General features: G+C 47.7%; 1 protein-coding gene across 1 annotated transcript; it reads left to right on the top strand.

Moving 5' to 3' along the window:
- The first annotated feature begins 6,644 nt into the window (after positions 1-6,644).
- Nipal4 (NIPA-like domain containing 4) lies at positions 6,645-23,357 on the top strand. Its single transcript, NM_001106995.1, has 6 exons — positions 6,645-6,767; positions 10,875-11,114; positions 15,726-15,782; positions 17,074-17,164; positions 20,137-20,297; positions 20,765-23,357. Exons 1-6 carry the CDS (start codon positions 6,725-6,727, stop codon positions 21,391-21,393), a joined length of 1,221 nt encoding a protein of 406 aa, NP_001100465.1. The 5' UTR covers positions 6,645-6,724; the 3' UTR covers positions 21,394-23,357.
- Positions 23,358-24,019: the final 662 nt, after the last annotated feature.

Below are 24,019 nucleotides of genomic sequence, written 5' to 3'. Positions count from 1 at the left end.
TGTCAAGCTGCTTTCCCACTGTGGAGTCCTTCTTCCCCGCTCTGCGCTCAGAGCTCTCTGGGTCCCACACGACAAGCACAGCAAGTCCCAACATTGGAGCACTCTTACCATTTCCCACCATTCGCTGCCCTGAAGCTTCAGGTGACTCAGAAGCAAATGTTGGGGAACAGAAAAGCATAGGGACCTGGAGAACTCCAAACCTGGACTTAGCGTCCATGTGCACTTGAGCAAGTCTCACTACCATCAGTGGGAAAACTACAAATATTGCTGCATAACAGCCTGGTGAGACGGCTTGCTGGGTAAAAGCACTTACTGCCAAGTCCAAGGTCCTGAGTTCAAATCCCCAGAGCCCATATGGTGGAAGGAGAGAAGCAGCACCTGACTTCCACACTTGCACTATGGCATGTACTCCAAACCTCTATGAAGTAAAATAACTAAATGTAACTTTTCAAGTCATACACTGTGGGCTCACCATGAAGTTTGCATGCAGTGATATTACCCTAATGTGGATTACATGAATATGAGTGATACATATGACACTCCGTAACACACCAGTCATGTAGCAATAGCACACGTTAGTGACAGCAACACAGCTGCTTTCCCATAAGGTCTGATAATCTCACAGTCTTAAGTGCATTAGACTCTCTGCACACCCACGCCAAGGCCAAGTGATGCCAAACTTCCAGCCGTGTGCCTCGGAATGAGCCCTGCCCTCGACAGTGATGTCAAACCCTTCCATATGTAGGCAGATGTTGGTCCGGCCTGAGAAGAGTGACCGGGAAACAAGTTCTAGAACCAGTCTTCTGGGTTTCATCCGTCACTGTGTCACTGAAGGGGAGTTACTTAACTTCTTGAGCCTCAGTTTTCTTGTTTTTAAGCTGACGCTAATGACAGTGTCCGGTGCATAAGCTTGTAACAATTAAATGGAACAATGGAAGTAAAAACTTAACACATTGACTCATCCTTGAAAAATGATCCCAAACTTTTAACTCACAATTTACCCTCAGTTCAGCCAAAAAGAAAGACTAGAGGGAAGCAAAAGTGACCAGGGTCGCTTTCAAGGGTAGATTGTTACCCAAGTGATGTTGATCATGATCTTGTCCTACTCTATGCCAGTTTCTCTATTCGCAAAACAAAGAGGTTGAATTTGGTCAGTCCTTCCAGGCACCTAAATAAGGTTTTGGTGAGAAGGCATAGATCCCCTCACAACGGTTTCTGTAAGGGTCCCATCTCCCCAGCCATCCAGAGAAGTGGACCAGGAAGGGGCTGGAAAAGAAGGGGCTAGCCTCATCATACCAGTGCCTTAATTAAGAGAACTATTGTAAGAGAGAGAAAAAATATCCCAGCCCTATCCATCACTGTGCAAACTGGGAAAGTCAGTCCACCTCTCTGAAGTTTTTCTAAGTGCCTGCTTGTCGTAGCCACACCAACTATTATCAGTCAAGGGCTTAGTCTACTGGCAAAGTGCTCAGCATTGGTTACCAGTTGTATGCAGACCCCTGTTATTTGATATAGCCCTTCTTATAGCTGGGCCATGCATATGTTTGACCATTCCTGACAGTATTTCCAGTGACAATAAAGTTCTTTAGGAGAACAGCAGCCATGCCATGGACATACCTGAAAAACTATAGTTCAGCCTCTCCATTCCAATGGTCTACGTCCCCATGGTTCCTATTCAACCCAAGGAGTTGACACAAGCCCTTGCCATGAAGACCAGCTTTGCATAGCTGGGAGGGGCTGAAGACTATTACTTACCCAGGATAGAATCTAAGGTGGAGGAAGGACCTTCCCATATTTCGTGTAGTGTCCCTGGACCTAGAGCTTTAAGGTACTATGCATTGAAAACTCAAGAACTTGAGTCTTGACACCGCAATTTATGACTGAGTGCCCTAGGTGAACCTCCATTCCCTAACCTGGGAAATGGAGCTAAACACAGAGCCCGTTCCCCAAGGCCACTGTCAAAATTGAAGGAGCGCACACATAACATGCAGCGAGCATATGAATGGTATCATCTGCACTCTTGTCTCTATTCCTCTGGAGGTGCTATTTGACGACATGACATTGAAAACACCCCAACAAAGGACATTTGCAAATGTCCTTTCACTGTGACATATGTGGGGTAGTAGAGGTGTTCTGGAGTGATTCTCCCTTTCCTTCCCTCCCTCTCCCTCTCCCTCCCTCTCCCTCTCTGTCTCTCCCTCTTCCCCTCCCCCCTCCTGCCCCCTCCCCCCCCCCCCCCCGTGACCTACTACTGCTCACTTTCCTTCTGTGGCCCAGAGTTTTCTCATCGTCAACAACCCTGTCCAAGAGAAACACATCTAAGCTGCTGAAGCAATTTTAACAGGTGTCGTTTTTTTATAAAATGCCAAAGGAAAACAGAGCAACAGGAAAATAAATTAAATACCTATTTCTCTCATGTATTTCTCCGGTTATCATCTCATTTGTCCTTTGAGATCTTTGTGGTTCTTACAAGATCTGGCAGTTTATCTGGAGATGTTTGGGGGGAATCATTAAATCCAAGGGCAGAAGGTGGAGACGTGGGTATGTTCTTGGTAACCTGAAAGGAGAGGCCAGATCTTGCCAAACAACTTACAGTGCACAGGAAAGACCCTACATCAAAGGATTGTCCGGTCCAAAAGCGTAACAGAAGATGCTTGATGCTTGTAACAAACCTCTGCCTGGATTGGCTGCTTGTCAAGGGCTCATTAGGCACGTGTGGCCAATGGTTCCACCTCTGTCTGTGCAACTCTTTAGTACCAATCCTTGGACATGAGCTTAGGAAAGTCAAGGTTCTAGAAGATGCTGTTTGAACATATTTGTTCTCTGCTCATCCTTAAATAACTGGGCAAAAGATTTATTGCTGATTTACCAGTCCCTGGTTGCCTAAGGACAGAACCCATCTGTCCCTAGCTGGTCAGACTCTTTCAAAGCCTCCACCCGCCCCAGGGAGACCAAGGCTGGGTCAAACAGTGAGCCCTGTTGTTCTTGATGGGGGGAAGACAATGCTGCAGGCCCTGCTACCTGCCTGACAGAGCCATTGTGGCTTGAGCAGAAAAGGGCTTTGTCAGGATGGCAGCCGAGGAGCCTGCAGTTCAATAGGGCCCTTTATGTGTGCCCCGATAAGATTGCCCTGCTGCCAGCCTTAAGCAGCCCTGCCCCCTCCTGGAGCAGATGGGGAGCCTGAGGCCCCACAGGGTATGGAAAGCCCTCTGTGGGCTCTGTCCTCTCTCCAGCTTAAAACACAAACTTCACCTGAGCCAGGGAAGGCTCACTGAAGCATAGGACATCTACCCAGGACTCTCAAACACATTCCTCAACTGACAAATCCATATAAAACCAAACATATTGCAGAACACACATGTCTATCTCTCTTCACATATAGACACATCCACGGCAAAAATAATTTAAATATACTTTGTTGTGTTTTTTTTTAAAGGCTACTAAGAAAAGCCACCAGATCTTATGTGTTCTTAACACAAACATTTCCCCAGCATGCACGCACGCACGCACACACACACACACACACACACACACACACACACACACACACTAATGTGAAGTGTGGAGTGGAAGTATTACTCAGCTTGACTGTGGTAATCTTTCACAAGGGGAGCACGTATCAGGTCATTACATCGCATCCCTTAAACACATGCAAGTTTTGGCCGAGGAGCTGTCCCTGTGGGTGAGGTGATTGTTATGCATGCATGAGCACTTGAGTTTGTGACAGTGCTTGCCTGTGAGCCCGGGGACTGCTGGGAGGAGGGAAGAGCCGAGATGGAAGGATTGCTAGGAGTCTTCTGGCTAGTCAGATCAACAGAAGCAGCAAGCTCCAGGTTCAGAGAGAGACTCTAGCTGCCAAAATTAAATGGGGGGTGAGGGGGCTCGTTGAGAAAGACATCAGAGGTCAGCCTCTATCCTCCAGAATGACTGAGAGCACCCACACATGAATGTACACACACAGGCATGCTTGTGCACATGTGCACACACATACACGAAGGCTTTATTTGTCCACAGTACCTCAACACAATTGGAAGGAATTGCAATGTCTAAGCAGAGGGAAGCCATGTGCATGTGCACGCCTCTGTCCTTAGGACACAAGTGATTGAGTCTGAACGTGAGGAGGGTTTGGGGCCGGGCCAGGGCCAGTGTTCCAGCCCGTACTGCAGAAATGCTGAACTACAAGAAAAGAAAAATTATCGTGTCGCCTCTTCCCTCTGGGGTAGCACGATCAGATGGAGCGATAGTCTCCCACACTCAGCCAGTTGTTCCAGTTCCTTGCTCAGTGTTCTGATTCATGCTGGTCTTAAAGATTCTCAATCCCGTTTGGGCTCCGGCTTCACACACATTCAGAGGGAGGCAGCACACAGGACCCACGGCCTTCCATGGCTGCTCCTTCCTCAATGCCTATGATAACTCTTCTTCCTCCAGCCTCTGCTTGTCCATCCTAACCCCCCCCCCCATGACAGTTCACATAGAGAGACAGAACGAACAAGAAGCTGAGTTACTGGATCCTTAGGGGAATGCAAGTGACTAACCCAAAACGTTAGAGGAAGCCATGCGCCTGGAGAAACCATTCTTTGGTGACCAGATAGGAAGCCACAAACAAGATGGAGTCGGGGTGTGGTGCCTATAAGGATCAAGCTTGGGAGCTCAGGGGGCTCTGGCCTTGTTTCTCTCCTCACATGGACTAGAAAGGGAGCCTACCTCGCGAGAAGCTCGATGAGATAAATAAAACCTGTGGATATTGAGTATCCAAAGATGGCCCCACTGCCAGATCTGACCTATTGCTCCAGTGTTCAGTCTCAAGTGCCAGCTGACATCATGAGTTTCATCCTGGTTCTCTCTCTCTCTCTCTCTCTGTCTCTCTCTCTGTCTCTCTCTCTCTCTCTCTGTCTCTCTCTCTGTCTCTCTCTCTGTCTCTCTCTGTCTCTCTCTCTCTCTGTCTCTCTCTCTGTCTCTCTCTCTCTGTCTCTCTCTCTGTCTCTCTCTCTCTCTCTCTCTCTCTCTCTCTGTCTCTCTCCCTCCAACTAACCAATTAATTTACATTCTGACCGAAGTTTCCCCTCCCTCCTCTCCTCCCCTTCATTCACACCCAGCCCCCCATCCACCCATTTTCACCTTCTCCTCAGAAAATGGGAAACCTCCCTTGGATACCAACCGTCCTTGGCATATCAGGTAGCAGTAAGACTAGGTACATCTTCTCCTACTGAGGCTGGATGAGCAGCCCCAGTAGGGGGAAAGAGTCCCAAAGGCGGGCAACAGAGTCAGAGACAACTCCTGCTCCTGCTGTTAGGATTCCCACTTGAAGACCAAGATGCACAACCATTACAGATGTGCAGAGGGCCCAGGTCAGTCCCATGCAGGGTCCTTGGTTGGCGCCTCAGTCTCCATGAACCCTTGAGGGCTCCATCCTGGTTCTTCCCGTTCCTGGCTGAGATCCAGGACAAGTTCCCTGTTCACCGTGCTCAGTGTGCTCTCTGTAGATAGTAAAGGTGTGTACCCTGTATGGTAGACATAGGGGTTAAACAAGCCGGGTCTGGTCAGGTCTTAGAACTCTGCCTGGCTGGTGGCAGGCACTTCACACTGTTGCTATGGCTCAGTTTTACTGTCACCTGCAGAGTGACACCTTCCTTCATTTTATTATCACCATCATCACCATCATTATAGCCGTGTCGAGGTATTTTTTTTGACAAATAAAAAAATGAGAAGGCTCAGTGGGAAACAGCACAAGCCTGCTAACCTGAGCTGGGTCCCTAGGACATGGTAGAAAGAGAGTTGTTCTCTGACTTCCTTGTGAGTGGCATGGACATTCACACACATACACACAAGGGTGTAAGGAAGCTGCATGTATACAATGAATATATATATATATATATATATACATATATATATTCCATTTCTCACACACACACATATTCCATCACTCTTACACATATACATTCAACCATGACTTTTATCATGTAAGCAGGTGTGTTTATATAACTTTATTGTATATGTGTAAAATTTATAAATGGTGAGTTTTAGAAACTTTCTGCTTCTAAATGGCTGGTCTTAACTTGTTACTCCCAGAACTATGTAAGAACAGACTAGCCTGATTCATTTGGACTGCCAACCACATCATTTCCTTCTTCCATTCAGCCTATCAATCCCCCGCCATCATCCATGCCTGAGACACAGAAATGCACTGAACATTTAAGGGCTCCGATCACCCACAGTGCCCAGCACAGATGAGACCTCTAAGTTAGGCAGTGATAGACCAGGAGGATAAAGAAAAGCGAGGAGGAACCAGGTTCTCAGACCTTTATTTGAAACTTGCACCTCCCAAAGGGCCTTCCTCTGTGCCATCCCGGAGTGCATCAAACTCTGCCACTGAAGAAGCTACATGTGGGTACTGGCATCCCAGAAAGACGAAAGGCGGGGCCCAGGGAACCCGCCCCCTCTCTCTTGCCCCTGGCTCTGGCCGATGACTCGGTGGCTGGCACCCAGCTGCAGTCGCACCCAAGAAGGGCATGAGCCCCTGCCCCAGAGTTGATTCCCCAGCGCCCGGTGTTGCCCAAGGCACAGGGTGACTCCTCCCCGAGGACCCTCCCCTTCGGGGCGCGCGTCACTCTCCCCACCCCTGGGTCCCGACCCCAGCGGTTTCTCGTGCCCGAGTCACGCTGGGACAAGTCGCGGCAACCTGTCCAGGAGCCGCGGACCTCGGGCGCCTTCAGCCCAGGTCCCCATGGAGCTGCGGGTCGCCAACTCCAATGGCAGCTGCGAGAACGGTGCGTGCGGCTGTGGGGGTGGGGGGTGGGGGACGTAGGCGGGCGCTGCGCTTCTCACCTTGTCCCCACCATCCTCGCCACCTCCTCCTCACCTGCTGGGGCCAGAAGGCTGGGAAGGGGGAGGTCAGCATCATATATTCCCACTTGGTTCCCAAACTGTCCGAAGTTCCGGGTCTGCCGGAGATGTCACCTCCAGTGGCAGCTGCAGGGAGCTGAAGCAATTGAAAGAAGAAAAACAGAGCGCACTGGGGCAGGTGTCCTGTGAAAGCGGTGGGATAGAAAACTCAGGGGTACTGTCAGCTCATTGCAGGTTAGCCTTACACCTGCTGACGTATCTTTCCATCACCTAAACCAGAGAGTGGAGGAGCAGAGAGGCTCCACATCCCAAAATGACACAACACATTTTGAAAAGGGAAAGAAAGAACTTCAGACAGTGTTCAGGAATTACTCTTGACTTTCTGGAATTTTCTTAACTATGTAGACCTTGGTCCTATCACCGTTTAATCCCAGAAAAAAAAAAAAAAACACTCTAATATGAGGGCAGTTGTTTTATCTTTATTTTTGTTGTGCTTAGACAAAGACGTCTAAATTGTACAGAATAGCTTAAAATGTGTGATCCTCCTGCCTCAGTCCCTCTCAGTCAGGAAATAGAAGCCTGTGTCACTGGGCCTAGATTTTATTTTTAAATGTATTTATTACTAGTGTGCATATGTCTCTCTCTCTCTCTCTCTCTCTCTCTCTCTCTCTCTCTCTCTCTTTCGTGTGTGTGTGTGTGTGTGTGTGTGTGTGTGTGTGTGTGTGTGTTCTTCTCTTTTCTTTCTTGCAATGGAAACTGAACCTAGAGCCTTGTATATGCTAGGAAGGCATGCTAACACTGGCCTTCATCCCCAGGGCATATAGTTGGCAATTTCACTGTGCCCATTCTAGAGATGCAGAAACAGAGGCTCTGGCAGCTCTAATAATTTGCTGCAGCATATACCACAGTGGGGAATATGAACCACCTCCTGGATTCAGACTCCTGGCCCTATGTGGCTGTTGTTCTCTCTTTCATCTAGAACTTTCTCTGCTTTCGTCCTGTCTTTGAAGCGCAGCCTGTGTGGTGCTCTGAGTCCCTAACTTCTGCCCTTCTTCATCGAAGAGCTTGAAGCCAGCACTTAAATGTTGCCTGAACCTCACTCAGTCTTCAGAGTAACCAGGCGGGCCATTTCCAGCCTCACTCCTTATCCCAAGTAGACATCTGTGGTTGTAGAACATTCTAGAGACAAAGATAAGGGTTATCCTCCTAGTACCTTTTTTTCTGAATCAAGTTCCCTTGGCCATCAGCTCTCTGGTTATAGCTTCGCTGTACTGGGAGAAAAGTTCCACTGATGTCCTGAGCTCAGGGGCACTGGCTGAGGTGAGCCCTCTAGCTCCGCCCACTATCCGTGAGCCGGATGAAGCAGGGGAAACGTGAGGGAGCAGACTTTCTTGCCCGCATTTCCTGAGCTCAGGGAACTCCCCAGATGAGGTTCGTGGACAAGGATGCCCTGAGCCGGTGGAACAGGAGCGAGCAGGGCAGAACCGGTCTGATTGGGAGGAGATGATGACTTCTTTTCTCATAGCAAAAGACACACAAACGTCCCGCTGAATTTCAGCCCCAACTCCAGCAAATCTGTTTTCTTTATGGGACCTCAGTTTCCCCAGCAGAAAATACGCGGGTCAGATGGGCTGTTTCGTTTGGTTTCCACTTTATTGCTTTTTTAAAACAGCATACAGAACGGAGGATCCTCTATGACAATTCCATAGACATCAATAATTGTGATGTCTCATATTTGCTCCCCTTCCACTTTCCGCTGCCCTTCCAACCCCTCACTATTTTTTAATGAATGCCTCCTTTTCTTTCTTCTGGTACCTGGGTGGGAACCTACAGCATTGCCCATCCTAGGCTAGAGCTCTACCATTGAGATACATCCAAGACCACCTGGGTTTTCTGAAGGGCTCTTGTACCGGTTCTCCATGACTCTGGGGACACATTCAAAAGTCAACTTTGGCTTTATTCTGCTCCACCAAACTGCTACTCTGCTGCAGATGTGCCAAATCTTAAGCTCCCTGGTCTTGGGTTTGGGAAGCATCTAGGCAGAGTCGGAACTCCAGCATGGTCTGAAAGGGACCTGCTCTAGGCTTAGGTCCCTGACACTGAGGTCTAAACACTTGCGATATATGGTAGAGCTGAAACAGGCAGAAAGGCCAATAGCAAACATGATTGTGGGAACTGAGTAAACTGAAGAATTTCAAGGGCAGGTCTGTCTGAGAGTGATCCAGCTGCTACTGCCCCAAGGCTGTCATGGCCAGAGAGATGAGCTGACCCCTCTGAGCTTCCAGTACAATCCCAACTCTGAATGTTCCCGGGAAAGCGCCCCAGTTTTGGGACTATTTGTAATGGTCAGATCTTAATGTATAGACCACAATGAAGATGGATGGATCCTCCACGTCCCTGCCCTGTGGGCAGCCTGTTTATCATGGGGCATGGGGTTTACTTTTGGCTTCGCCTTTATTACAGGTCAAACAAAACCAGGGTGGGTATGGCCATAAACTTACCTTTATTACAGTGTCCCCTTAGGAAGATGATTGAACTCAATCTCTTCTACTAAGGGTCTGGAAATGGTCTCTGTGACTGCTTCACTGAATGGCTGTTAAGAGTCCGCAAGGTAAACTCTAGAGCAGGGGGCCATGTGCATGGTAGCTGGCAGAGTCTCAGTTGTGCCTTCTTATGTTGCCCAGGATGTGTATAGCTTTGTGTGCCACTGAGGGTCTGCCCTTTGCTCCCAAGACTGCCCTTGGTGTCTGTGCTAGTGAGACAGGTGGGCAGCTGGCTCTGGGACCTGAGGAAAGAATCAGGCAAGAAGAGTGACGTGACGAGACAGATCTGTATGGGACTTTGGGAACACTGATCCAGTTGTGCCCTGAAAGGGTCCACAGCTGCTGACCTAGAAATAAGTCCCAAAATGGTGAGGTCCCAAGGACAGGAACCTCACTCCTCAGCAGGTTGGCCAGGGTCTGGGTAGACTCTGTGAGGTGACTTCCTACTCCAACTACATCCGGCATGAAGGTGAAGAAGCACCTGAGTGAGCTTATTACTGGAGAGCAAAAGACCGGATGTTAAGAGGGGTCCCTGAGGATGTGACAATGGCTAGGTTTACCTGGCTGTGTTTAGCAGTGCGGGAGGCATCAGTACCACAGGTTGGCATTTCAAAACCAGACAATCTGTATTAGTCCAGGTTTCCTAGGGCAACTGTCTCTATAGAATGAATGTACATTAAAAGAATGTTTGAAATGAGCTTATGTTGCAGTAGTGACAACAGTTACATTGCTCCTCGGAGGTTGAGAGCTGGGTAGTTACAAGGTCCTTGAGGCTGGGTGCCTCAGAAGTCAGGGCACTTCCACACTGACTGTCTTGCCCTGGAAAGCATAAGAACCTGCTAGTTGCTCTGTCCATTGAGATTGAGTGTCTCAGCCCTCCCAGTCTGCTGCTCAAATCCCGGAGAGTTCTTGCAGAGCAGCTGGTCCTCAGTGTATGAAAGAACCCCAGAAATGCTGGATCTGTCACCCGGGAAGGAATCTGCTATAGGAGAAACAAGGTAAATGAGCTCCAAGCATGAAGAAAGGCAGAGTGAGCAAAAGGCCAGTAATCTTCCTTCTGTCGTGCTCTTTTTTTAACCTGGGCTGCCACCTGAAAGTGGCAATTTCCATGTCAGTTAAGACAAACAGGACAAGTCCTCAGGTAAATCCCTGTCCCCCAGCGAATTCACTGAAAACTGACATTATAACCAACCACAATCTTTGTGTCCTTGAGCAAGTAAACACACAGGCTCCATTTCTTTGTCTGTGGAATGGGGATTTTAAAAAGTCACCTATTCCATAGGAGGTCCTATAATTTGCTAAGTCCATGCAAATGATGTCCTTGGTGAGAAAACAGCTCAAAGCATTGAGGATTGGAAATACACTTTCTCTTTTCGTTCTGGTCTGGTGTTTGGGTAGAAACATGAAGTCCAAGTCAGAGGTCAATTCCAGCATCCTTAAGCCATGCCCACATCCTCAGTGTTGCTTTCACCATGCTTTTCCCTCCAGGTTCCATAGTCAGCCTCTACTGCTCCTCTCAAGAGGTCCTCTGTCAGATTGTGAGAGGCATCGGCCCTGAAGAGCCCTACAATGCCACTTTGATCACCTGGCAAGAGAGGATCAGGAAGAAGTATGGCTTCTACATCGGTGTGGGCCTCGCCTTCCTCTCCTGCTTCCTCATTGGCACCAGTGTCATCCTTAAGAAGAAAGGCCTCATTCGGCTTGTGGCCACAGGGGCCACAAGGGCAGGTAGGCTCCTCAGGCTCTAGGGGATGGGCAAGGGGCACCTGTGGTGGATGGCTTCCCTTTCCAGGGACTCAGGTGATAATCTGAGGATGGGGCCTCCAGTGGGCACTGGAGGCTCATTGTCAACCCTACTGAGAATCCCCACTGCCATAGCTGGAAACCTTCCTTTACAATCCAGTATTTCCCAAGAATTCCATGATGTCTACGTTAGGGTAAAGACAGAGAAGCTTCAGGATCAGACAGGAGAATCAGTCGCTCCAGGCTTTACCTCAGCTTGAATTCTTACCAGCCAGCCCTCCTGGAAAGTCACAACTTCTCCTGTGAAATGGGATCACAAATGCCCCAGCCCACATCAGGTCATACTCTCAGGGGCCCATGCACATCCAGGCAAACTGCTGCCCAAGTGCCAAGTCTTGCTCATTTGGGAAGACTGGGTGTGATTCCCTGAAATAATCCTCAAGAAAGGAAATTACACCGAAAGGAATTTATACCATCTGTTGAACTCAATCAGGTATGGCTTGCCTGCCGTGTACTAGGTGCAGTGTGAGACCTGGGGACAGAGTCCTGCGGTACATCTGATCGAATGAGAGAGACAGACAGCCCATAGGAAACCATCCTGTGGTGTGCTGAGTACCTCTGTTAGGAGGGGTGATACCGGTTCCTATGGGCATAGTTTGGAATATGTAAAGCTCAGATCTGGGTGCAGAAGGGAAGTTTTCTATAAATGTTGATTCTTACATTGAGACCTGGATGGTGAACCAGCAGGGAAAGGGGAGCCGAATCAGAGATGGGAGGAGCAGCAAGTGCCGAGGCTTAGAGGTGAGACCAGGCTAGATGGGGACCGGAAGGCAGTTCAGGATGACCAGAGAGTGCAGGGGCCGATAAGCCAGCTCAACAGGATCATGTAGAGTTTGAGTCGCATTTGGAATGGGAACAAATGGGAATGAATCACATTCATGATTTGCAAAGGATCCCTGGTTGCTGGGTAGAGACTGGATTAGAGTCCTGGAGTAGAAGCCATGGGAGGGCATTACCATGGGCGAGAGGTAGGACAGTAAAGGGATGTTGTAGATTCCAGGCATAGTTTGAGGAGGTAGAACTCACCTGCTTTGATGTTCCCTGCCTCCCAGGGGAGGGTAGAAGGATGTGACTCAGGCTTCTGTAACTTGAGCAACCAGGAGATGATGGCAGCAGTGTTCTGCAGTGAATGCAGAGGGAGAAACAGGTTTGGGGAAGATGGCCTGTTCTTGTTCGGACCTGTTCATCGCCTGACTCTTTCCCACGAGACGCTGTGCTTTAGACACAGGCTGTTCCGATTACAATTCTGCTTTCTTGATTGCTGTTAGTGCAGCCTTGGGCAAGAAATGTGTTTTTCTATACCCCGGTTTCCTCATCTAGAAACTCCACAAAGAGCAGCATCAATTTGACAGACTAGTGATGGAGCACAGCACCTATCCTAGCTTGCATTTTATTGCTGTGATAAAACACTGTGAGCAAAAGGAAGTCAGGCAGGAACTGAAGCAGTAGGACAGGCCACTTACTGGCTTGCTCCTCATGGCTAGCTCGGCATGCTTTTTTTTTTTTTTTTTTTTTTTTGACAACACAGACTGCCTTCCCAGGGATGGCATCAGCTACAGTGGCTGGACTCCCACATAAAACATCAGTCAAGAACTATTCCACAGACTTACCTCCAGACCAATTTGTTTGAGGCAGAGACCACTACTGAAGGTCTTGTTCTCAGATCGCTCTAGCATTTTGAGTTGACAAAACACTAACCAGGACAGTACCATCCCAGCAGAGATAGAGCGAGAAGGATCGTGAAGTCAAAGCCAGCCTACACTACGTAGTGAGTTCATGCGTACGATCTCTCTAAACTCCTGTCGAGGTTGTCTAGAGCCACGGAACTTACGGAATGCCTCTCTATATTAAGGGAACTCATTGGAATGACTTACAGTCTGCAGTGCAACTAACCCAACCATGGGCAGCTGTGGATGGGAAGTCCAAGAATCTAGTAGTTACTCAGTCCCGTGAGCTTGGGTGTTTCAGCTGCTCTTCTGTATATGCTGGAACCCTGAAGAAGTAGTTCCAACAGATGTGCTGGCAAGTAAGTGCAAGCAGGGGAAGAAGAGTGAGTCTTCCTTCTTCCATTGTCCTTATGTAGGCCCCCAGCAGAAGGTGTGGTCCAGACTAAAAGTGTACCACCATGCCTGGACTTGGAACTTGCTCTGTCTGAGGCTGGCCTTGAACTCAGAGGCTTGCTTGCCTCTGTCTTCTGGGATTAAAGGCTTGTAGTACCTTGCCTGAGCCTAAATGTTTCCTGGCCACTAGGCCTCAAGATCTGGATCAAAAGCGTGTATCATCCCAAGTCAAGATCCAGAACAGAAGCCTGTGTCTTCCAGACTCAAGATCTGGAATCCAAGGCGTGCCCTCCATTTCTGGATTGTAGTTCATTCTAGATATAGTCAAGGTGACCACCAGGAATAGCCATCACACCTGCATAGTGAGATCCTCTGTTAAAAAAATGAGAGGGGGAGAGGGGCTCAACAGTTCGGTGGTAGAATGCTTGTCTAGTGTGTACAAGGCTCTGGGTTGGGTCATCACCCTTGATATATAAAAAGGAGGGAGACAAGTAGTATCTGAATAGTTATTCAGATGTCATGTACAAGATGATTGTGTCTTATGTAAAATGATCAGAAACAAAACTGTTGGTGTATCAGATTTATTATTCATATTTAGGAGTATTTTGCATATGAATGAGATATCTTGAGGATGGGACTCAAGTCTGAAAGTAAAACTCCTTCTGTCCCCCCACCCCTTTACCTTTCACAAAGAACTGAAGGTGATTTTACATGGCTAGTTAATAACTTGGTGCATGAAAAATAAGTTTAATGCTATGGGATTTTCTATATGGTGTTATGTCAGCATTGGGATTTTGGTAGGCATTTTACTTTAGGGGGCTTAAGACCAGGGCTGCTCAGCTATAACATTTTTAGAAAGAGCCATGCCCTCAGCTCTAGTACCACAATCAGCATTACCTAAGCAGGTGGGTCTAGGCGGACCCACGATGTATTCCATGATGAATGACTGGGCTTGGGATATAGCTCAGTTGGCAGAATGATGACCTGGCTTATACAAGGCCCTGGGTACCATCTCAGCATCACATAAACCAGGCATGATACATGCCTGCAATCTAAGTACTTGAGAGGTAGAAGCAGGAGAAATTCAGGGTTGTCCTGGACTACGTATGAAAATCTAGGCCAGCCTGTGTAAGAGACTATGTCTCAAGGAGGAAAAAAGAAAAAAGAAAAGAAAAACACTGGGATATGTAGGGATACATTTGAGGCAAGGGTCATTACTGCCCTTCATTCATTCACACAAGTGTTTGGCAGGCAGTGACCTTAAGAAAAATGTCTGCTTATGCTCACTGAAGAACAGAGCAAGTGTGATTGACTAACCATTCAGAAAGATGGCGTCCCTAGGATCTGCCCTGCCCTAGTCTCCTGTCTCACAGTCTTCTGAGACTACAGCTCCTAGGTAAAGTGCATTTAACATGGCATGGAGAGTAACACTTTTACAGACCTAATAAGAACAAAAGAATTTGTGTTTAGAAAAATCAATGTTCTAAGAATAGCCACCTCTCCTCAGGTCTTTCTACTACCATCATCGTTGTCATGGTTGTTTCATACTGTTCAGCACTGGCTAAGCTGTGGGTTCTGAGCAAAGCACACAAAGTTCTTGATGCTCCTAATGCCACGAGGGGAAAGAGCTGAAGATGAACAGATGAGCTACATTTTTAAGTGACAAGAGCCGGGAAGGGGAATGGCCACCTCAAGGAGAAGCAATAGTAATTAGAGACCAGACTGGGCACCTCTGGGAAACAGCAGAGACCCCCATAGTGGGTTTGGATTCAGACCAACACTAGAGGAGAGCACACAGGGAGACACACAGATCAAGAGCTTGGGGGCAGGAAAGAGCTAATGATTCTTGAATCTGAAAGTACAACCAGAGTGTTTGCGGAGGTAGATGGGACAAAGCCTCTGCCTGTCCCCATAAGGATTAGGGCTTTGTTTGAAGGGTAAGTAGAAGACACTGGGCAGCTATATGGAGGAAAGTGGTACAATTTGCCTTTTTTCAAAACCACTGGCTGCCATGCAAGAAACAAGTTGCTACCGGAATAAGCATATGGTCACGGTATCTCGTAACAAAGCCATTGCTTCTCTTGGCCAGACATGATGGAGTAGGAGGTGGGGGCAGTTTGCTTTTTGGTGACAGAATCAGCCATACAGACTTGGATGCAGAAGGAAGGGGGAGAAGGGCCTCTGGTTTCTAGAAGTGTCATTTACTGAGTTTCATTTAGCAAGTAGCAGAGTTGCAAAGGAATGTCAAGAGTCATGTTGAGGGCAGAGATCGGGGCATCTGTAAAAGAAGCGACAGATGCTGATGAGTAGTTAGACACACAGCTGGATTCAAAAGACAAGTCCAAGCCACAGATAGGAAACAGGGCCACTGGATATAAATGCTAAGAAGCAAGTTCTGGGGGACAGTTAAGGGAGTCAAGGCAGGACCCCACAAGCTGTCACCAACGCTTAACTTTGCATCTATTCCCTTCTATAGTGAACGGAGGCTACGGTTACCTGAAGGACCCAATGTGGTGGGCTGGCTTTGCTACCAGTAAGTGGCTTCTTTCATTACCAAGAACAGTGATCTATTGATAGCTGGAATGGAGACGAAGGGAAAGGGAGATGAAATTGTCCTGTCTCTGTTATAGACACTGGGAGCCCAAGGCCAAGCTCCTTGGGAAAATCTTGTCCCTGCAGACATCTTATTCTGAGCAATTACTTTCTCAGCCCCCAAGGAAGTCCCTTCTGTAAAGATAAGGATACAGGTACAGAGGATTGAGGTGGAGCTCATGTGGGAGAGCATTTGCCTAGTGTGCACAAAGCCCTCGGTTCAGTCCTTACCTTGGGCTGAGCTAGCCTACTCACCACCTGTCTTCACACACAACACCCTGGCTGTGCTCTCAGCAGGCAAATGGAAAAGGTTCTTGCAGGGAAGGGCAGACTAGAAACTCAGACAATTGGAAAGTTCCTTTTGGTTCCTTGATAAAAGCCATTTCTAAGCTGCCTGTCTTGGACTATTATTGTCTTGGTTTTGTTTTCTTGCTGTGATTAAAACACTGACCCAGAGTGACTCCAGGAGAAGAGGGTTTGGTTGACTTCCTGGTTTCTGTGAAGTTACTTTAGGTTCTGTCCATCACAGAGGAAAGCCAAGGCAGGAACTCAACAACTGAAGCAGAGGCCACCGAGGAGTGTTGGCTATTGGCTTACTTCTCCTAGCTCACTCTGTGTTCTTATAAACCCCAGGGCCACTTGCTAAAATGTGCAATCAAAAAGATGTCCCATGGACTTATCTCCAGGCCAGTCTGATGTGACACTTTCCTTCTCAGATGAGAGTAGATTGTGTCAAATTGATTAAAACAACAATAACAATAACAACAACAACAAATACAAAACAACTAATCCACATAACTGTCCACAATTCCCCCGAGTAAAGACTAGTTCATGGACCAAGTGGTACTCAAAGAATCCATAATGGTAACTACTTCTTTATTGAATTTTCTAGAACCTATTTTAAAGGTAGAGATGAAAACATGTCAGCCTAAGATACATACTGAACAGAGTATGTACTGAAAGCTAAAGGACATTCCAAAACATGGCAGTTTCTCAGCTCACTGTGAGCTCAGGGACTAGGGCCTTGCCACCTTTACAGTACAGTGGGAGAACACAGCAGAGTGGGTCTGACCTTGTCTCAAGGAGACAGCATCCAGAAGGGATCTTAAGGAGTGCTGGTCTTGGGTTTTAGGTACAGTTGAACTGACCGACGCCATCTCTGCCCAGATTCATCTGGAATGGACGTGGTGCCTTGGAGTCACCCTGGCCTCTTTTCTCCTCTAATTTCCTAGTGTCTGCTGGAGAAGTTGCCAACTTCGGGGCCTATGCGTTTGCACCTGCGACAGTTGTCACACCGCTGGGAGCACTGAGCGTCCTCATAAGGTCACTGTCCCCTCTTTTGACACCTCTGGCTATTTCCTAGTTTCAGTTTCTTGAGAACCTGAATTTACCAAAGTGGGAGCAGCTACCCCAAGCTAGTCCAAGTCCTGGAAAGAAGGCACATGCTATTCGGAGCTCCAGGCCCTCATGGATGGCTGCCATGGGCCTCAGTATCCCCTCAATGAACCAAGAGCATGAGCCCCAGTGTTCTTTTGTTTATAGTGTGTATGTAGTTTTTGTACATGTGAATATGTATAGTTGTGTATACAGATGCATGTGCATATGTATATACTTCTGTGTAAGCTGTCTGTGGAGGGCAGAGGGCAGAGTTCATTGTCTTCCTTAGTTTCTACCTTAGTTTTTCAACAATGTCTCACACTGCCTGGAGCTCACCAATTAATTGTGTAGGCTGTCTGTCCAATAAGTTCGGGAATCCTCTGGTTTCTGCCTCCCCAGCACAAGGATTATAGGCATAAACCACCACAGCTTGTGTTTAGGTGGGTGCTGGGGATTTGAACTCAGGTCCTCAATGCTTGCCATCTTCCCAGCCCCAAGTACTAAGCCATGCTCAAACCTTAGCAGCTATGGATCCATAAGTCTTGGAGTCAAGCCTTAATTCTTCCATATGCAAAATAGAATGCTAATGATACAGACCCAGAGAGCTAAATGGGGCTACAACATATCCAGCGGATTTAGAAGAAATGAGCTCCAAGCATCCATGGTGACAATTTACAGAGGAAAAGTACACATTAAATCATCTGAATGTAATCTGTGTACTAACTTACTTAATCCTTCCACTCGTTCCCAAGACCCAGAGGGGTTAACTACTTTGGCCAAGGTAACTTTCCAGCAAGTTCTACTTCTTGGTCTATTTCTTTTCCTTGAGTGGTAGAGCAAACCTTCTTCCACTTATGTATGTCAATATGAAGACAATGTTGTCAGACCAGGATCCACCTACGGAGTATAATTCCAGACGCCAAGTGTTAGCAGCCCAGCCTTGCTAGACTATGTTGCCTCTCAGTAAAGACTTTGCAAACAACAGTTTTAAAAACCAAGACTGTTAGAGCTGGTGATCTAGGGTAAAGTACTCGCCTAATATGCCTGGGTTTGACGGCTACTATCCCCAAACCAACCAAACCGATAATTCAATAAAAAAATTACACCTCATCTTAACACCCCATTTCTCTCAAGCTATGAACATAGGTACTTCTGTGGGAGTCCTTAAGCCACATCTGAGGGATGCTTTCATTTAGGGGCTACCTCTGGAGCTCTGATAAACCCCAGCCAACCACACCTGGCACCCACAATCCCTTCTGTGTTGTTTTTCCACTTGGTGATAATTTCGAAACATTTACAATTGTGAGGCAAGTAGATTCCTGACTCTCAGTGCATGACTGGCCTGACTGGTGTCGCTGCTCAGTCCCAAGCACTTCCCAAACCTGATGTGTTTACAAATTCCCACTCCTGGGATGTTTTGAGAGGCATAGGATCCTCCACCGCTTGGTGCTGCCTGTGTGAAATAGTTGGGGCTCTAGCCTTGCCCAATTTGCATATAGTCCCAGGACCACTTACCCTGGGTTGGCACTGCCCACTGGGATCTGAGCCAGTCCATATCAATCACCAATCAAGAAAATGGTCCACAGGCTTGCCTTCAAGCCAAGACTTTTTGATGCTACCCAGGGCAGCCAATACCTTTTTAGTGTAAACTAATGCCACCTTCGTAATGCAAGTGAGGCTCATTCCCAGCCTGCCCAGGCCCCCATTTTCTTCCTAGAAGAAACAGAAGGAACAGAAATGATACCACCAAGCTACAGGATCTTGCTCAGGAAAGACTCTGGAAAGCATAAAGGTTCTCTTTAACATAAAGGGAAAACCCACTAGCTTTGTAATAAGATCAACGTATTGTTCAAAACCTGCCTTTGCCGCTTACCAGTCAAAGGACTTTGCTGAATCATTTAAACTTCCGTGAGCTCAGTTTTCCTATCTGTAAACTGGGAGCAGTGCATGTGCTAAGTCATATAGTTGTCCAATTGACACCAACACAGTACCTCTTAAATACATGGCCCAAGACATAGTGTCTATCATTAACAGTGTGGTGATTTATATTGGCATATACACGTGAAGGAGAAGTAGATTCATATTCTATGACCCAAGGAACAGAAATGGAGCAGGAAATAGAAACTGCCAGGAAGAGCATTTGAAGTAAGTAGTGTGAATCTGCAATGTACTCATTTGGCTCGTTCCCTGCTATGGGAGCGTATGAGCCATGGTGGAAAAACATCTCCTAGCAATACTGCAGGACAGTGCGTTCAGCCGATCGGGAGTCGGACAAGAGCACTTTGAAAGACTCCCTCAACTTGTCTTAGTTTGCTTTTTATTGGTATGATGAGACACCATTACCAAAAGTAACTTGGAGAGAAAGGCCTGACAAATTACAGACCGTCATGGCGGAAAGCCAAGGACTTAGAAGCAGAAACTAAAGCAGAAGTCACATAGGAGTTTGCTCCTCTTGGCTTGTTCAGTTTGCTTCCTTATACACCCCAGGACTACGCAGGGATGGTACTGCCCACTGCTCATCCACATCAATCCAGAAAATGCCCTCATAGGCTTGCCTACAGGCCAATCTGATGGCAGCATTTGCTAATCTGACGTTCCCGCTTCTCAGATGACTCTAGCTTGTGTCAACTTGACAATAAACCAACCACGAACTTTTGGATTTGGGGACAGTTTCCATTTCAAACATAAAAGAGATCTACATGCTTCTTCTGCTTCTCCAGCACACATTACAATCCCCTAGAAATGTGTTTCTACTTTTGAAAGTTTGGGGTTGGACGGAAGGAATCTAGGAAGCTCTTTACAGAGAGAAGTAAGTTCCAGACTCTTGTTCTCCATAAGTGTTTACTCGGCCCCCATGTGTCTTTTGGGGGCTGGGATAGGCACCCCCTTCAATCCCTTTCTCCCATCCTCCTATACAGTGCGGTCTTCTCCTCCTATTGCCTGGGAGAGAGCCTGAATCTACTAGGGAAGCTGGGCTGTGTGATCTGCATGGCTGGCAGCACAGTGATGGTCATACATGCCCCCAAAGAGGAGAAGATCACGACCGTTGCAGAGATGGCTTCCAAGATGAAAGACACAGGTAGGCTTCAAGCACTGGGTTTGCAGAAAATGCTAAGGGGTGAACTGTGTATAGACGGCCTAATTGGGCTCTGGCCATCTTCATGCTGCCCCCTTGAGGAAAAGGTGAACAACAGAAAGGAAGCTGGGTGGTACCTGTTAGCAAGGCTTCCTGGGTTGATGTGAATACAAAGTATTTCTTGTTCATCATGCCCCAGGCATGTCTCTAAACACACATTATTTTTATCATTTTATGCAAGACGATACATCATCTCATAAAATAGCTCTTCAAGATAAAGGGAATCCCATTGTTTGATCCTTTTTTTTTTCCAAATGAGGAAACTAAAGTCTTAAGAGTTTAGTAACTTGCATGAGTTACTAGAAGGTCTGAGGCTGGGACTAGAACCCACATGTGTCAGGTTAGAAGCCCGGGGCCCTGGATACTATCCGATTCCTTCACTGAATAACTTGTACCCATCTTTCCTGAAGGGTTCATCGTATTTGCTGTCCTTCTGGTGGTGTCTTGCCTCATCCTCATCTTCATTGTGGCCCCACGTTATGGGCAAAGGAATATCCTCATTTACATCATCATCTGCTCGGTGATCGGATCCTTCTCTGTGACAGCCGTCAAGGGGCTCGGCGTCACCATTAGGAACTTCTTCCAGGGCTTACCAGTTGTGCATCACCCCCTCCCCTATATCCTGTCCCTCATCCTGGGGCTTTCCATCATCATCCAGGTCAACTTCCTCAACAGGGCACTGGATATTTTTAACACCTCCTTGGTCTTCCCCATCTACTACGTCTTCTTCACCACAGTGGTGGTGGTCTCCTCCATCGTCCTCTTCAAGGAGTGGTACACCATGTCTGCTGTGGACATTGTGGGCACCCTGTCTGGCTTTGTCACCATCATCCTGGGTGTTTTCATGCTCCATGCTTTCAAGGATTTGGACATCAGCCAAATCAGCTTGCCCCACACGCACAAAAACACAACTCCAGCCCCTGCCCCAGAGCCCACAGTCATTAAACTAGAAGACAAGAATGTCCTTGTGGACAACATAGAACTTGCCAGCACACCATCACCACAACAGAAGCCCAAAGTATTTATGATCCACTCTTAAAGCCTGGAATACATGAGTAAGAGGAGACATCCAATGGTCCAGCCTGACCTCTTAAGATCATAACTACCTGGTTACTTTCAGCACATCTGTTGCCGAGGGCTATTTTTTTTCCTCTGATATACTGATTTATACCTCACTGCTGTTCCTAGAAGAAAACAAATCCCTACCCAATAAGGTAGGTGGCAGCACTTCCTGGAGATACAGCCTTGGTGACTAAATGCACAAGTTTCTGTCAGAGCCAGCAAGCCCTTAGAGCCTCTTCCCTCTGGTTCCCTCAACACCACCATGTTGTTGGTTGAATTTGACCTGCTGAATGTAGCCCAGCTCAAGAACTTCCCTCAGATATTGGTCATCAGGAAATCCTTTCTACCAGTTAGCCTGTCAAGCTGGACTTCTCAGTCCTTAGCCCCAGGAATGGAGCTTGTGAGGGACTGCAGAGCAATCTGTATGCCTCGTCATGCCACGGTGTATAGCAAGCACATGCCGAGTAGCCTGGTGTTTCTTGTAGACGGAAGCAAGACCCCAGCTGACTTTCTTACTGTGAATGCCACCTGAAGTCTCAGGGAAGTTTCAACTGGCCTGTTCTCCAAGCACTCCAGCCTGGAGGTCACCTCTTGTCTGTGTCTCCAGTGGCAGGCACCACTACCCTTCCCTCCCTGTGTCCATCTGTCATTGACACATGTAGGCTGTAACCTTAGAACCAACAGCAGAGGATGCCTCCTAGTCCAGCTCTGTTGTTCAAACCCACGTTCACTTAGCAGCCTCTGGGACAAGAACAGCAGACTGCTGTCGTGGTGGCGTTTAGCAAAATGCATTTTCTTTGCATCGAGAAGTTGACCATAATATGACTTGGAGAGGCAGGGGAGAGTATAAGAAACAGTGTCATGGTTGTCAGAGTGGAGTCATGGGCTCTCTGGAAACCTGGATGTAATGTTTGACCTGATTCAGACCCGAGAAAGGACCAGACCTGAAAAAGTATGGGGGAAATTCCGAGCTGTATCTAGTGGAATTGGATTCGCATCCCAGTGACCAAGTGGGAGGTCAGGCTTGACATAGCCTTGTTGGCCCAACTGGAACTGAGTTTATCTCCGTTGACAACTTAGCCGTCCACACAGGAAACAGCATGCTGTAGCTCCTTCCCCTGCTCTTGGGGCCACCTTTGGTGACCTCACCATTTGGCCAGAAGCAGGCAGAGAATAGCAGCTGGAGAGAGAAAATGGGGTCCTTTTCTTCCTAGCCTCTTATAGCCATGTAAGTGGAAGTGTAGGCTTGACACATGGACCATAAGAGAGTGAAGTTAGGAGCCAGTTTGAGGGAAAGGGGAAACTCGATCTTCAGTTCAGGTAGCACTGCCGAGCTCCCAGCCTACATCCTGTGCCCCCATCTGATCCCCACAGCCAGGTCAAACTGTTTCTAGCCTTGGACAAGCTCTTAGGGCAGATCAACACTCTGGGCCCCTGTACCCTCCCACCTCCAATCCCCAGTATTTTAATGAATGTGGATTTCTGACTGTGACTGAAATCAATGCAATACATTGGCTCTTGGGGGTGGTGGCAAACGGAGGGATTTGAGAGTGTGGGCTCTGGGGTCAGTAATAAAGACTTCGGAGTGTGTTTACTTGACAAATGTCCTGACCTTCCCTGAACATGGAGTAAATTCACTCTACTGGTCCCTCTCTCATACTGCGATGCCAGCTCCCGATCTCCAAAGCAAAGCCCTCCTGTGTCTTCCAAGATCTGCCCTCACTCAAGTGGGGAAGGTTGCTGTATTTCTGAGTACCAGTCACTCAGACAATGGCTACGTCTTTAGTAGGGAGCCAGGCGTGTGGCAAAAAGCTTATGAAATAAGAAGGATGCTGCTTCCCTAGCATCAGTGTGAGGGTTCAATGAGGTGCCTATCAGGGTATTATTACTGTGAGAGACACCATGACCGTGGCAACTTCTATAAAGGAAAACATTTCACTGGGGCTTGCCTACAGTTCAGAGGTCTAGTCTATTAGCATGGCGGCACACAGGCAGACATGGTGCCGGAGAGGTAGCTCAGAGTTCTGCATCTGGATCCACAGGCATCAGGAAGAAAGAGACACTGATCCTGGCTTGAGCTTCTGAAACCTTAGAGCCTGCCCCCAGTGACACACTTCCTCTGACAAGGCCACACCTACTCCATCAAGGCCACACCTCCTTTAATGCCTCTCCTTATGAGTCTGTGGGGGCCATTTTCATTGAGACCTATACAGTAAAGCTCCTGTGGTTACCAGTAATCTTAGAAAACCTCAAAACTGAGGCTGGGAGGAAATGAGTGTGGTAGTGAGAGACACTAGCAGTATGAACTGACTCTACACAAGCCCAGGGACTTTAAAGTACACACAACCTGGCCTCCCTTTACCTACCTACTCAGCCCATGAGACCCACACTAAGTCTCTCCCCTTCATTAAATCACACCCCCTAGTGAAGAGAGGTGGTCACAGAGTATCTCAGCTGTCTTCTAAAGGCAACAGTGTAGAAGAATGTTCTAGAATCTAAAAGAGTATTAAAGCCTTTGGTGATCCAAGATCTAATGAAGCCAGACCATCTTGAGCACAGGTATGAAGCAGGCAAACCTCTCTACTGGCCATGGGAAAACGTGG

The sequence above is a fragment of the Rattus norvegicus genome, chromosome 10 (genome assembly GCF_036323735.1).
Source record: "Rattus norvegicus strain BN/NHsdMcwi chromosome 10, GRCr8, whole genome shotgun sequence".
NCBI lineage: Eukaryota > Metazoa > Chordata > Mammalia > Rodentia > Muridae > Rattus > Rattus norvegicus.
Note: the sequence above shows the minus strand (reverse complement) of the source record. Positions and strands in the feature narration are given on the sequence as shown.

What these genes read in the sequence shown, in the direction of transcription:
- Nipal4 (NM_001106995.1), top strand. Translation starts at nt 6,725, where the DNA reads ATGGAGCTGCGGGTCGCCAACTCCAATGGCAGCTGCGAGAACG. An exon ending in CAATGGCAGCTGCGAGAACG is followed by an intron (nt 6,768 to 10,874) that starts GTGCGTGCGGCT and finishes TTTTCCCTCCAG; the next exon opens with GTTCCATAGTCAGCCTCTAC. An exon ending in TTCCAAGATGAAAGACACAG is followed by an intron (nt 20,298 to 20,764) that starts GTAGGCTTCAAG and finishes TCTTTCCTGAAG; the next exon opens with GGTTCATCGTATTTGCTGTC.